This window comes from Lotus japonicus, chromosome 1 (genome assembly GCF_012489685.1).
Source record: "Lotus japonicus ecotype B-129 chromosome 1, LjGifu_v1.2".
Lineage (NCBI taxonomy): Eukaryota > Viridiplantae > Streptophyta > Magnoliopsida > Fabales > Fabaceae > Lotus > Lotus japonicus.
In genome coordinates this window covers 97,833,831-97,845,380 of record NC_080041.1, presented here as the reverse complement: position 1 = coordinate 97,845,380, position 11,550 = coordinate 97,833,831, and the positions used below count along the sequence as shown (strand labels likewise).

Below are 11,550 nucleotides of genomic sequence, written 5' to 3'. Positions count from 1 at the left end.
CTTTTCTCCAGTGTCCTTAGTCTTTTAGGCATAGAGTAAGTGTTTGATGCCCAACGTATGATGCTTGATAAATTCGAGTTGTTGCTTTCATGTTGATGCATGAGATAATTCGTTTCAGACTGCACAATATTATTCTTTATAGTAATTAATGGATCTTCAGACATTTCTTGTGGCTTTTAAGATTCCTGAAGTCTTAAGACAATGCTTGTAGTCAATGTCATACTATAACCTTTGTTGAGTTGACCTTGAGTACTTCAATTGACTCTACTCTAAGTAATTTGGTGCCACTTGCTTGCAGTTGTCGTCTTCATTCTTAATGTTAATCTTCTATAAGAGCTTTGTTGCTTTATCATCAAGATTGGTCATTTTGTCATAGCCTTCGTCGTTTTACTGTAATCTTCATTACTTTGACATGGTGTTCTTTGTTTTTTTTTGCAATAAGCTCTTGTCAAATAGAGGAGGCACTCTTGACCAGTCCACCTCTGTAAGCGACCTATGATCTTGGAGACTTGCCTTGACCTATGGTGGTAACCGAAACTGAATCCACCCAAACTTTTTACTCGTCAAAATTATTATTATTATTATTATTATTAATTCATTCACACCTAATTTTTCCAATCTGTTTTACAGATCATTTTATTTATATTTTTTTTCTCTTTTTCCTTTATTTCTCTATCTCACCTACTTTCATATCTTTTCCCCTCATAAGTAGGTGTTAATCAAACCTTTTCCCATTACAACTTAATTCTCAAAATTAACCATAATACTTTATTCACACATTATTTTTAGAGTGAGAAATAAATAAAATAGAGATAGAAAAAGAAGAGAGACACAAAGAAAAAATTAGTGAAATTGAAATGAAGAGAATGTGTTATGTGAGTGTGAATATAGTAATATATCAAGGTATACTTGTTTTTAGTTTTCTAAGGTATTTCATAACGGATAATCATGAGACTATTCCCTTGAGGTTTGAAGAACATATAAAATGATATGTCTCTTCCAACCAGGGCCGACCCTGGGCCTGTGCAAGCAGGCCCACAGCCCAGGGCCTCCAAAAAGAAGGGGTTTCAAAAAAAAATTGAATTGTTTTTACAGTGGTTGTCCTTAAAGAACCGTCGTAAATAATCTATCTTTTACAGCGGTTTGGACCGTTGTATAGTCTTTTACAGCGGGTGTGAACCGCTATAAAATGCCAAATTTAACCGCTGTAATAAGTCTTTTTTGGCGTAGTGTCCCCATTAAACTTTCTCCAAAAGAAAATTTAGGGGTCAATTTTTATTATTTACCCAGAGCCTCCAAAATATCGAGACCGACCCTGCTTCCAACAAATCATTCTCCATTTGTACCACCTAAGAAATAACTCTGAACTAAATGTTAAAATGTTACAGAGCTCTCGGCAATCAACCAATTTTACTAAATTCTTGATGTAATTAATTGCTTAAAGAATGGATTTATAGCAATATATCTGTTTGTTCCATTATGAGTAAGTGGATTAGAATAATCTCTTTATTAAACATCTGCAATGGCATTAAAAAAATGGTCCAAATCCAAATCCAGAACCAGAGCAGGTGACCACATCAGATCCTGCATCTTCCCCTTCATTCACATCTCACTCTTAAAACTCATCTCAATCTCACACTCAAACAACCAACAACAACACTTCTCAAAACCAAACCACAAGACACACACACACACACAGACTCAGACACACACCAGTTACACATTTCATCATTCCATAACTCTGCATGCAATTCCCATCACAGAAACAGAGAAACAGCAAAACACCCCACCAAGGTTTCCTATCTGGTTCCTCCAAAAAGCACCGATTTTTACCCTCAAACCGCATTGAAAACCAAGACCCAGATGCCAGTTTGATCAGATCAACCTTCTCCTCAAATGGGTACTTCCAATTTGCTATCTTCCAAGCGCCACGGCAATACCACACGTCAATGGCGGCTTCTGGACTTAATCACCGGAGCGTTCTTCCTCTTGGTGCTTCTCTTCATTGTTCTCGTCTTCACCACCCTCGGCGACTCCCTCGCCGCCTCCGGCCGCCGGACACTGCATCTCTCAACCGGAGACCCGCAGCAGCGAGGCCGCATCGTGGCGGCGATCGAGGAAGGGAAGTGGCCCGGGAGGACCCTCGAGGCGTGTATTGTCGATGATGTGGACCATATGCCGTGTGAGGATCCGAGGTTGAATAGCCAGCTCAGTAGGGAGATGAACTACTACAGGGAGAGGCATTGCCCAAGGCCGGAGGATACGCCACTCTGCTTGATTCCGCCGCCGAAGGGGTACCGGATTTCGGTGCAGTGGCCGGAGAGTATGCACAAGGTGTGGTGATTGTTCAGTGTTTTGTTTGAAGTTGTCCAAAGTTGGTAAATATTTGATTTGATTGTTCTTCCTTTTTTTGTCATTTTGTTTTTAATTGTTGTGTCTAGCTAGATATGCTGTCAGACATGATTTAAATGTTCTGTTTAATGACAGGATCTGTCTTTAGACCAATTTGGATCTCTTTTCCTTTTTTTTCTTCTTTTCTCCATTACTAGCCATCCAAGATTTTAATGGTCAATCTAGTGTTTATTTGGATAATTGAGTAAGGACTTACATTCCAATTCCAATTCCAATTCCAATCCACAAGAAGAGTTTCATTGACTTTTTGTACAGCAGACACCAGATATCCAATACCTGTAATGGTTAAAGGTTAAAGAAGCTTGTAAGTCCGAGCATGAGTTGCGAATCTCAGATTAATTATACCGATATAACCCTTTTTGAAACAATAGATATGATTATACATTGCTTGTAGAAAGAAATGGATTGGGAGGATGCAAGTTCGTTATCACACATGATTATTTGATAAGATATTATGGCATGGCATGATTGATGTAAATGACTTCACTTTGTGTTTGGATCTGTTAGTGTAGAGGGTTTTTGAGTTTATCAAAATAAATAGAAGATTGTGATATAAAGTTTATGCTAATACATCATTTTTATCTTCTTATTTGTACTTTTGAAATTTCAAATTAGTGGATATTTATTAGAAATTAAAATTTTATCCTCCTTTCTCCTTCCTTTTACAACCCCTCTATATTTGAGAAAGAAAAAAAGCTTTGACTGTTGTTATTTTGGTGGTGGTGCCTTGCTAGCCTATATATAATGTGGAGGGAGCGCTACTGTTTTAGTGGAAGGATATGGTGCTTGTTTTTGTGATTTTTCAGTTTAGGGTGGGGAGGGCTGTGTTTGTGATTTAACTTATTGGTATCCAGTTCTTGTGGTGTGTTGGAGTTTGAGCCTGAAGAAGAATACTGTGTTTTCAGCTGCTTCTGGATCCTGGACCTTTTTGCCATTATGAGGCTTATATATGTCTTGGTGATTAATATAAGAAAGTAATTTTGCTGTTGGGTTGTGGCAGGGTTCATATTTATAATTTTATATAGTCCACAGCAGGATCACTACATAAAGCAATGTCAACATGCCAGTTTAGAAGGAAGCAGACTAGATGGATGCCTTTAAATTTGAGTTCTTGCTGAACTAACATAATGCCATTTTTTATGTTTTATGACAGCAAGTTTTGGAGCAACTAAAGCCAAATAAGATTCCTCTAGGACAGAAAAGTACCCCTTGTGAATAGGAATTGAAATGTAAAAAATGGTAGAAGAGGGCTCTTAGGTGGGTGTTTTGACTTCATTATAATCATGACTCATGAGGTGAGGCTAGCAGACAAATTAGAATTTAGTTTACACTTTACAGTGTGATGAAAGTGAGAAAGAGGTGATAGTGAGGTGGACGAATAAGAAAAAGGAGTGACCCAAAATTGAAGGGGTTGAATTAATTAATTCCCATTGTGTGGTGGAGGAGGGCTTAAGCTTTTGAGATAATTGGTTCATGACATGGTATCACAGCCTCTATGACTAAGTGGTCTAGAGTTTGATCCTTGCCACCCACAATTCTTCTAATAAAAAAAAAAGTTGAATTTCAGCACATGGTAGGTGGGCCTGTGGCTGTGCATTGTTCATCCTTCAAACCCGAGTGGTCTCTTGTGTGAGTGTGCGTGTTAGAAATATAATCATTCATGTGTGTTTTACCCAACAACGCTTTTGGGATAATTGGTTCAGGGCAAATCCATAGTGTCCGATAGAGCTATGGGCAAAAGATGTAGAAGTAGTTGCTTACCCTTGATCATTTGAGGTTCCCCTGTTAGCTTTCTGTAATAAACACTTTGCATTATCATAACTCTCTGTGATGTTAGAACTTCTTCTAAGAGGATGGATGGAAAAGGGTAATGTTCATAATATATATATATATATATATATATATTTCTTTTTTTCATTTGAAGAAAAACATCAACAAGATATCACACTATACTTCAGAGTTCAGAATGCTGCTGATATTTGCAACTCGTTGATCCATCTATCTGAAAGCATTAATAATATATTCTGTGCAGATATGGTACAAAAACATGCCACACAGCAAGATTGCTGACAGGAAAGGTCATCAGGGATGGATGAAGCTAGAAGGTCAACACTTTATATTCCCCGGTGGTGGTACAATGTTTCCAGATGGAGCAGAGCAATATATTGAAAAACTTGGTCAATACATTCCAATTAGTGGAGGTGTTCTGAGGACTGCTCTTGACATGGGGTGTGGGGTAAGAGATGTTTTGCTATTTTCCTTTGAGACCTTACTCGAATATATTTCTGGTTAACATGCAAATACATCTCATTTTTTTACAGGTTGCTAGTTTTGGAGGATATTTACTGACTCAAAATATTTTGACCATGTCTTTTGCTCCAAGAGATTCACATAAATCACAAATACAATTTGCCCTGGAAAGAGGAATACCAGCTTTCGTTGCTATGCTTGGCACTCGCAGACTCCCATTTCCTGCATTTGGATTTGACTTAGTTCATTGTTCTCGGTGTTTGATCCCATTTACAGCCTACAGTAAGTTACTCATTGCGTCTCGTTTATGCTTGTCTTCCAGTCTTCTACATGCTTGTCACTTCCATAATGCAGAAGTTTTGCCTTGCAGATGCAACTTATTTCATGGAAGTGGATAGATTACTTCGCCCTAGTGGATATTTAGTCATCTCTGGTCCCCCTGTTCAGTGGCCTAAACAAGAGAAAGAATGGTCCGATCTCCAGGCTGTGGCAAAAGCCTTGTGTTATGAACTTATTGCTGTAGAAGGTAACACTGTGATCTGGAAGAAGCCTGCAGAAGATACATGTCTTCCCAACGAAAATGAATTTAGTCTCGAGTTGTGTGATCATTCGGATGACCCAAATCAAGCTTGGTAATTTCAAGTAGACCTTTGCTAGACTGAGTTATTTTTCTTGTTACTATCTTTGCTTCTCTTTCTATATTGTCCAGCATCGATTCAAGTATTAGAGTACATTTGTTTAAGATTTGAAAAAATGATATTTATATGTTTAAAAAGAGATTTTTGTTTTTGATTTTTTTATGAAAATCATAAGCTTGGGTGAATGCTATCGTATTAGCTTTTCTTGATAAGCTACTCAAATTAGCTTTTTCAAATAATCTGATTTCAGCTTTTTCTCTTTTTAAATAATGGTTATTTTCTTTCAAAAAAAAATTAATGGTTATTTTTAAAGAGTGATTTTTCTTATGACAAAACTGAAACAAACATGCTTTAAATAGCACTTGGGTGAACGCTATCATTATTAAAGATTTCTTGATTACTTTGAATTGTGAAATCAAGTTGATTATTTTACAGGTACTTCAAGTTGAACAAATGTGTCAGTAGGACATCTTCTGTCAAAGGAAATTATGCTATTGGAAAGATTTCCAAATGGCCAGAGAGGCTAACTGCTGTACCTCCAAGATCAGCAGTCCTGAAAAATGGCATTGATGTGTATGAGGCGGACACTGGACGCTGGTCGAGGAGGGTTGCATACTATAAGAATTCTCTAAATATTAAATTGGGGACTCGATCTGTTCGCAATGTCATGGACCTGAATGCATTATTTGGGGGTTTTGCAGCAGCCTTAAAATCTGATCCTGTCTGGGTAATGAATGTTGTTCCAGCTCAAAAGCCACCCACTCTTGATGTGATATATGACAGAGGCCTTATTGGAGTCTATCATGATTGGTGAGTTTTTGCCGAAAGTTTCATGCATCCTCTCTTAAAGGGACTATCAAGAATACTTAAGGTTTTTATGTTTTGGCATACATTGTAATGCTTGCTAATGAAACCTTTCAGTTTTTCATTGATGATGTGATTTGAAATCGACATTGTTGGAAAATCATGTTATTGCAATAATTATTGTCTTGGACCAGAACGCAGATTCAACTGATATTTCAGCTGTTTCAGCTTGCTGAGTTGCTTCCTACATTCCTATTTTGACTTGTTCATTATGCTTGTGGCTTTTCTTTGGAAATTACTACTGGTTGATGTTATCTTGTATGCGAATGTAGATATGCTTGTATTGAAGCGTCCCAACCTAATCTAGTTCCCATTTGAGATTTGAAGTTATTTGGATCTAAATTGATATTCAACTCTGCTCAATTAAAGGAATGATAAGCTTTTTTCCTATAAAACTTTAGTTGTAAAGGAGTGAGAACTTTCTAGGCATATCATAAAATGAAAACCAAGTATCTTTTCACATTTTCTTTTTTTAAAATTTTAATCTGGAGCCTGCTTCTGATCTTAAGTGAACTTCTTATTTGGGGCACTTGAATATGCATTTGAGTTTGTAAGGAATGAGTTTTCTTGGAGCTAAGCTGCATGGTTATGTTTCCAGGTGTGAACCTTTTTCGACATACCCTCGTAGTTATGATCTGATCCATGTGGACAGCATTGATTCACTAGTAAAAGATCCAGATTCTGGTAAAAGCAGGTATTTTTTATGCTAAACTGCTTATCTGATCTGATGTCACAGCTCCTGACTTCCTTAGCTCTTGATCTTTTTTTTTTATAAGCACTCTTGATCTATTGATTTGGGAGATCTTTTATTTGTACAAAACTTGGGAATTTACATATATTGTGTTGAGATTTATGTCATTTGCTGAAATATGATTTGTTTTAGGATAAGTTAGTTTCAGTTTCTTTGTAGTTTTTAGGAGTTCGAATAAAGATAGATATTCTATCTAGTTGTTATTAATTTGAATTGTATCGTGTGTTGTTACTTTTTAAATTTTAGACTATTTTTCTGCTATTTCTGTTATCGTTTGTTATAAGGGCTGGATTGGTTCAAACTCTACAAATTGGTATCAGAGTTTATCCTTTATCCATTTATTGGGCCACCTATAAATGGGCCATCCACAGGTGTTTAGTCTAGCAAACTTCATGCTCCAGATGTCCAGTTCAGCCTTTGAGTGTGAAGGGAGGTGGGGGTTTGATAGTTCCCATATTGACTAGTGATATGGCCAAATAAGTCATCATAATGGGTAGAGCAATCCTTTCCTATGAACTAGCTTTTGGGGTAGAGTTAGGGCTAATCCGAATGCTAGATATTTACTGTCATTGACGTAGAGAAGAAAACAATGCTCTACTTGTGCACAAGGTTACATTATTTTGATTAGTTTGAGTTTGTAGAGCTTGCATTGCTTCAATAGAAGACATTGGATGTTCTTAGATTTGCTCTGAAATGATTGAGTAGAGTTATAGCACGGATAAAGGAGTGGTTAAATGCTACTCGAGTTCTAGTTATACGAGCTACCTGGGTTGATACATGGTAGGTAACAATAGTTGGTTCTTTAGTTAGTTAGTAGATGTAGTTTTAGTTAGTTTGAGAGCGTTAGTTAGAGGGTGGGAGAGGAAATGATATAAATAAGAGATAGATAATGAAAACTATCATCTTTGGCATCATTTGTAATTGGGAATTAGGGAGAGTTGCTGAGACTCTCAAATTACGCAGCAGCTATTGTAGTTTCTATTCTTGAATATATTGGTTTTCTTCTTTTTGCCTGTTTCCTTCTATTGAATTCATGCTAGACCACGACTTACAACAACTGCCTCTTTTCTACTGCAGATGTAGTATTGTGGATTTGATGGTGGAAATTGATCGAATGTTGCGCCCGGAGGGAACTGTTGTGGTGAGGGATACCCCTGAAGTAATTAACAAAGTAGCTTCCATTGCTCGTGCAGTTAGGTGGAAGCCTATCATTCATGATAAAGAACCGGACTCACATGGCAGGGAAAAAATTCTAGTTGCTACCAAGACATTCTGGAAGCTCTAATTATCATCCCAGGGACACAGGGCTGTGTAATTCAGGTAAAGTTCCACTTTTTGTGTATGAGGGAATGGGAAGTCTAAGATATCTTCTCTATGCTAACTTGTTCAATATAGTAAAGTTAGGATTTGAAAAGGATGTTAAAAATTGTGCAGTTTTATGTGGAAAGCACAAGTCAATGTTCATTGTATTTTGTTATAGCTTTGAGGATGAATTGTAATTCACAACTTTCATTTATCACTTCTTTATTTATTAAAAGAAGATTCATCACTGATTCCAATTTGTCTACATTTCACCCTGAGTTCATTCTTTTCCCTCCTGACACAACATCATGAATTTTTTCTGACTCTCCCAAATTTTGTCACCAAACCATTAGAGTTAAGATAAATTATGTATTCTTTATTATTTGGTGAATTTCATGTAGAGTCTCAGTTAGAACCTGTTTAGATACAGGCTTATTGAAGCTTCTCTACTAGTAAATGCACTAAATAAACTCCAACAAGTGCTATTTGGTTTGCACCAAAACGGGTAATAAGCAGTGTTGTTAATTGCGGATGGCGGGAACCTAAAATCCCGCCATACATGACAAATAATTGCGGGATATTGGCCATGATGGAAAGGCAAAAAACCGCCATGAGAAACTGTCATAGCGGTGCCATCGCAGATATTTGATAACATTGGTAGTAAGTATGGAAAAGACCCCCCATAATTTAAGGGGTACCATATGATTTTACCCAACAATGAAAATAATGTATTAAGAAAGTGTTGAAAGTTGATTCCTAATATTACTGAGTTAAATCCAACTGACATAGTTTCTTTTGTGTCAATTGAATCAAAGGTGAAAAATTAGATACATGGATATTTATGTGGTTCTCTTGGAGCCCCACTCTTGCCCATCTTCTCTAGTCTGGTGGCATTTAAATTTACAATTTCAATAAAAATGCCAGAATTACTTATCTATCATAAAATGATTGTAAAATACAAGCTCAAGAAGTTCCAGCCTTTAAATTAGAATTGCACAAGTAATTCTTAGACCAATCCTGATTTATAAACACTCAAGAGTAATGACACCTCATATGCACCCCATTTGTACATATCCAACTAGTACTCTTTTTTGGTCCTTCTCCTTCCACAACTTTGCATTGAAAATCCTGAATGCAACAAAGCAATTACAGGGTTCAGCTAATTGATGCTTAAAAGCTGAAAGACACTTTACCTAAAAGTTTAGTCTTTCCATGCTGCGGTTGCAGAGAAGTCAGCAGATGACATGGGAATAGATATGGGGAAAGCAACTCTAGTACATTAAAAGCCATGTTTCCAGCTGTGAACTCATTTGGAGAGAGCCTTATTGCTTCCTGAACTTAATTGAAGTTTCAGAAAAGAACCTACGTTCACCACCTGCAGATTTGAGACCTCGAAGATACCTGTTTAGTTCAAGGAAAATTACTCACACATTTCAAGGGTTGGGGAATAATGAATTGAGGGAGAAAGAGAAGAGAAGAAAAAGAGAAACTCACTTTATTCATTCTAAAAGTAAATGATACAGAGGATGGGTTTTATATGAAGGTCACAACCTGAGCTTACTAGCACAGATAACAAACTAAAAGTATTTACAACTAACAGTATTAACTACTAACTGGATCGAAAATCCCCCCTGCAAGCTAGAATGGATGTCTAACATTCCAAGCTTGGAAACAAATTAAATGATTGAAACAGTCTAACATCCCTTGATAACAGTCTAACTCAAAGTGTTTTGCGCGTTCATGGAATAATGGATTAGTAGCAATGTGAAGAGCTTAATGATTGACACACTATAGCAGAACAGGAAGCAAAGATGCATGATGTAAATCAGTAAGCAAGTATGTTAGCCAAAGAGCTTCACAACCAGCTTGAGCAAGGGCACGATATTCAGCTACACTTGATAATCTGGAAATAATGGACTGCCTTTTGCTTCTCCAAGAGACCAAAGCTGATCCAATGAAGAAACAGTAACTAGAAACTGATTTTCGTGCATCTAAACAAGCTCCCCAATCTGAATCACCAAAACCCTTTAGAGAAATAGTAGATTGAGATGGGAAAGAGTCCTTTGGCTGGTTAATTTTTAATAAACCGTAAAATTATAAGAGCAGCTTTATAATGAACAGAAGTAGCACAATCTAGGAATTGACTAAGATGGTGCACAACAAAAGTGATGTCTGCTCTAGTACTTGTTAGATACAACAACCTGCCAATAAATATTTTGTAACTGGAAGCTAGTATCACGAAGCCTGTCACCAAAAGTCCTATGTAAATGGATAGCAGGATCCATTGTAGTTGAACAAGGCTTAGCACCAAGTAATCCAGTTTCAGCAAGTAAATCCAAATCATGCTATGATTGCTTTCTTTGATATAAGACAATTATACCTTGTTAAGATAAGTACATATTAATTAATTTGTGCTATAAAGTATTCTTGAAATGTTTAATTGCAATACCACAATACTTATTATCTCCGACTTCTCTTACTTGTATTCCTATCTAAATTTATTTATTTTTGGGTTACATTTGGAAACTATCTATCTCTATATATAGAAGTGAAATGGAGTCTGTGTATGTAATTATGTATTGTTTTCCTTGCTTATCAAAAAAAATGTATTGTTTTCCTATTCTCAACTTGGGCAGTTGATACAATGTGAATCACAGAACATTTGACTTCTTAAAACCTAGATCATCGGTCCATCGATGCAATCTAGGGGTCGCTTGAATTGAATTGACACCGTGATTGTTGGTACGTATGTCAGTGCCTGGGTAATTAAGATCTTGAACAAAAAAAATAAAACGAAACTGTGTAAAAAGTGCATGGATATAAATAGTTAAAGTTAAAATTTGCATTTGGTATATTTTGATCTCTGTTAGTCTACTTGCAATGACCCTGTTTAATGGGTGTTGAAAAATGGATTCAACTGTTGAATTGTTCCAATGGCCCTGTTGAATTGGGTGTGTAAGGTTGAATACATTCAACATGTTGAATGAATAGTAAATTGGTCCCTCTCATCTCAAATGGCAAAATCTCATTAGTTGTTTTAATTTTCAGATTATTATCTTATCCTAATTATTTTAGGTCAATTATTTCGTAGTAAATTAATTTTTTATTTAATTTTTTTTTCACTAAAATTCATCATTTTTTTATCTATAAATAGAGATTTGGTTCATTTGATTTGGATACAAAAAAAAACGGCATTTTTCCCTCTAGTTTTTCTATTTAGCCTCAAGTTTTTTTTGTAATTTCACTTGTTTTAATAATGACTATCTCTATATGTCGTCTTTTTTTACTTGCAAGAAAAAATTAATTAAGAATATAAAATTACTAAACTAGAAA

General features: G+C 36.2%; 1 protein-coding gene across 2 annotated transcripts; it reads left to right on the top strand.

Moving 5' to 3' along the window:
* Window positions 1-1,526: 1,526 nt before the first annotated feature.
* LOC130728191 (probable pectin methyltransferase QUA3) lies at window positions 1,527-8,468 on the top strand. Of its 2 annotated transcripts, none has more exons than XM_057579559.1 (7): window positions 1,527-2,334; window positions 4,445-4,648; window positions 4,734-4,944; window positions 5,033-5,294; window positions 5,736-6,110; window positions 6,763-6,858; window positions 7,993-8,468. In XM_057579559.1, exons 1-7 carry the CDS (start codon window positions 1,897-1,899, stop codon window positions 8,198-8,200), a joined length of 1,794 nt encoding a protein of 597 aa, XP_057435542.1. In that variant the 5' UTR covers window positions 1,527-1,896; the 3' UTR covers window positions 8,201-8,468. The 2 variants fall into 2 exon arrangements, with proteins under 2 accessions (XP_057435542.1, XP_057435543.1); XM_057579560.1 differs by having other exon boundaries at window positions 2,255-2,378.
* Window positions 8,469-11,550: the final 3,082 nt, after the last annotated feature.

Excerpts from the sequence above, each read along its gene's own strand:
- LOC130728191 (XM_057579559.1), top strand. The coding sequence starts at position 1,897 with ATGGGTACTTCCAATTTGCTATCTTCCAAGCGCCACGGCAATACCACA. Across the intron at positions 4,649-4,733 it reads CTCTTGACATGGGGTGTGGG|GTTGCTAGTTTTGGAGGATA; the intron begins GTAAGAGATGTT and ends ATTTTTTTACAG. Across the intron at positions 6,859-7,992 it reads CCAGATTCTGGTAAAAGCAG|ATGTAGTATTGTGGATTTGA; the intron begins GTATTTTTTATG and ends TTTCTACTGCAG.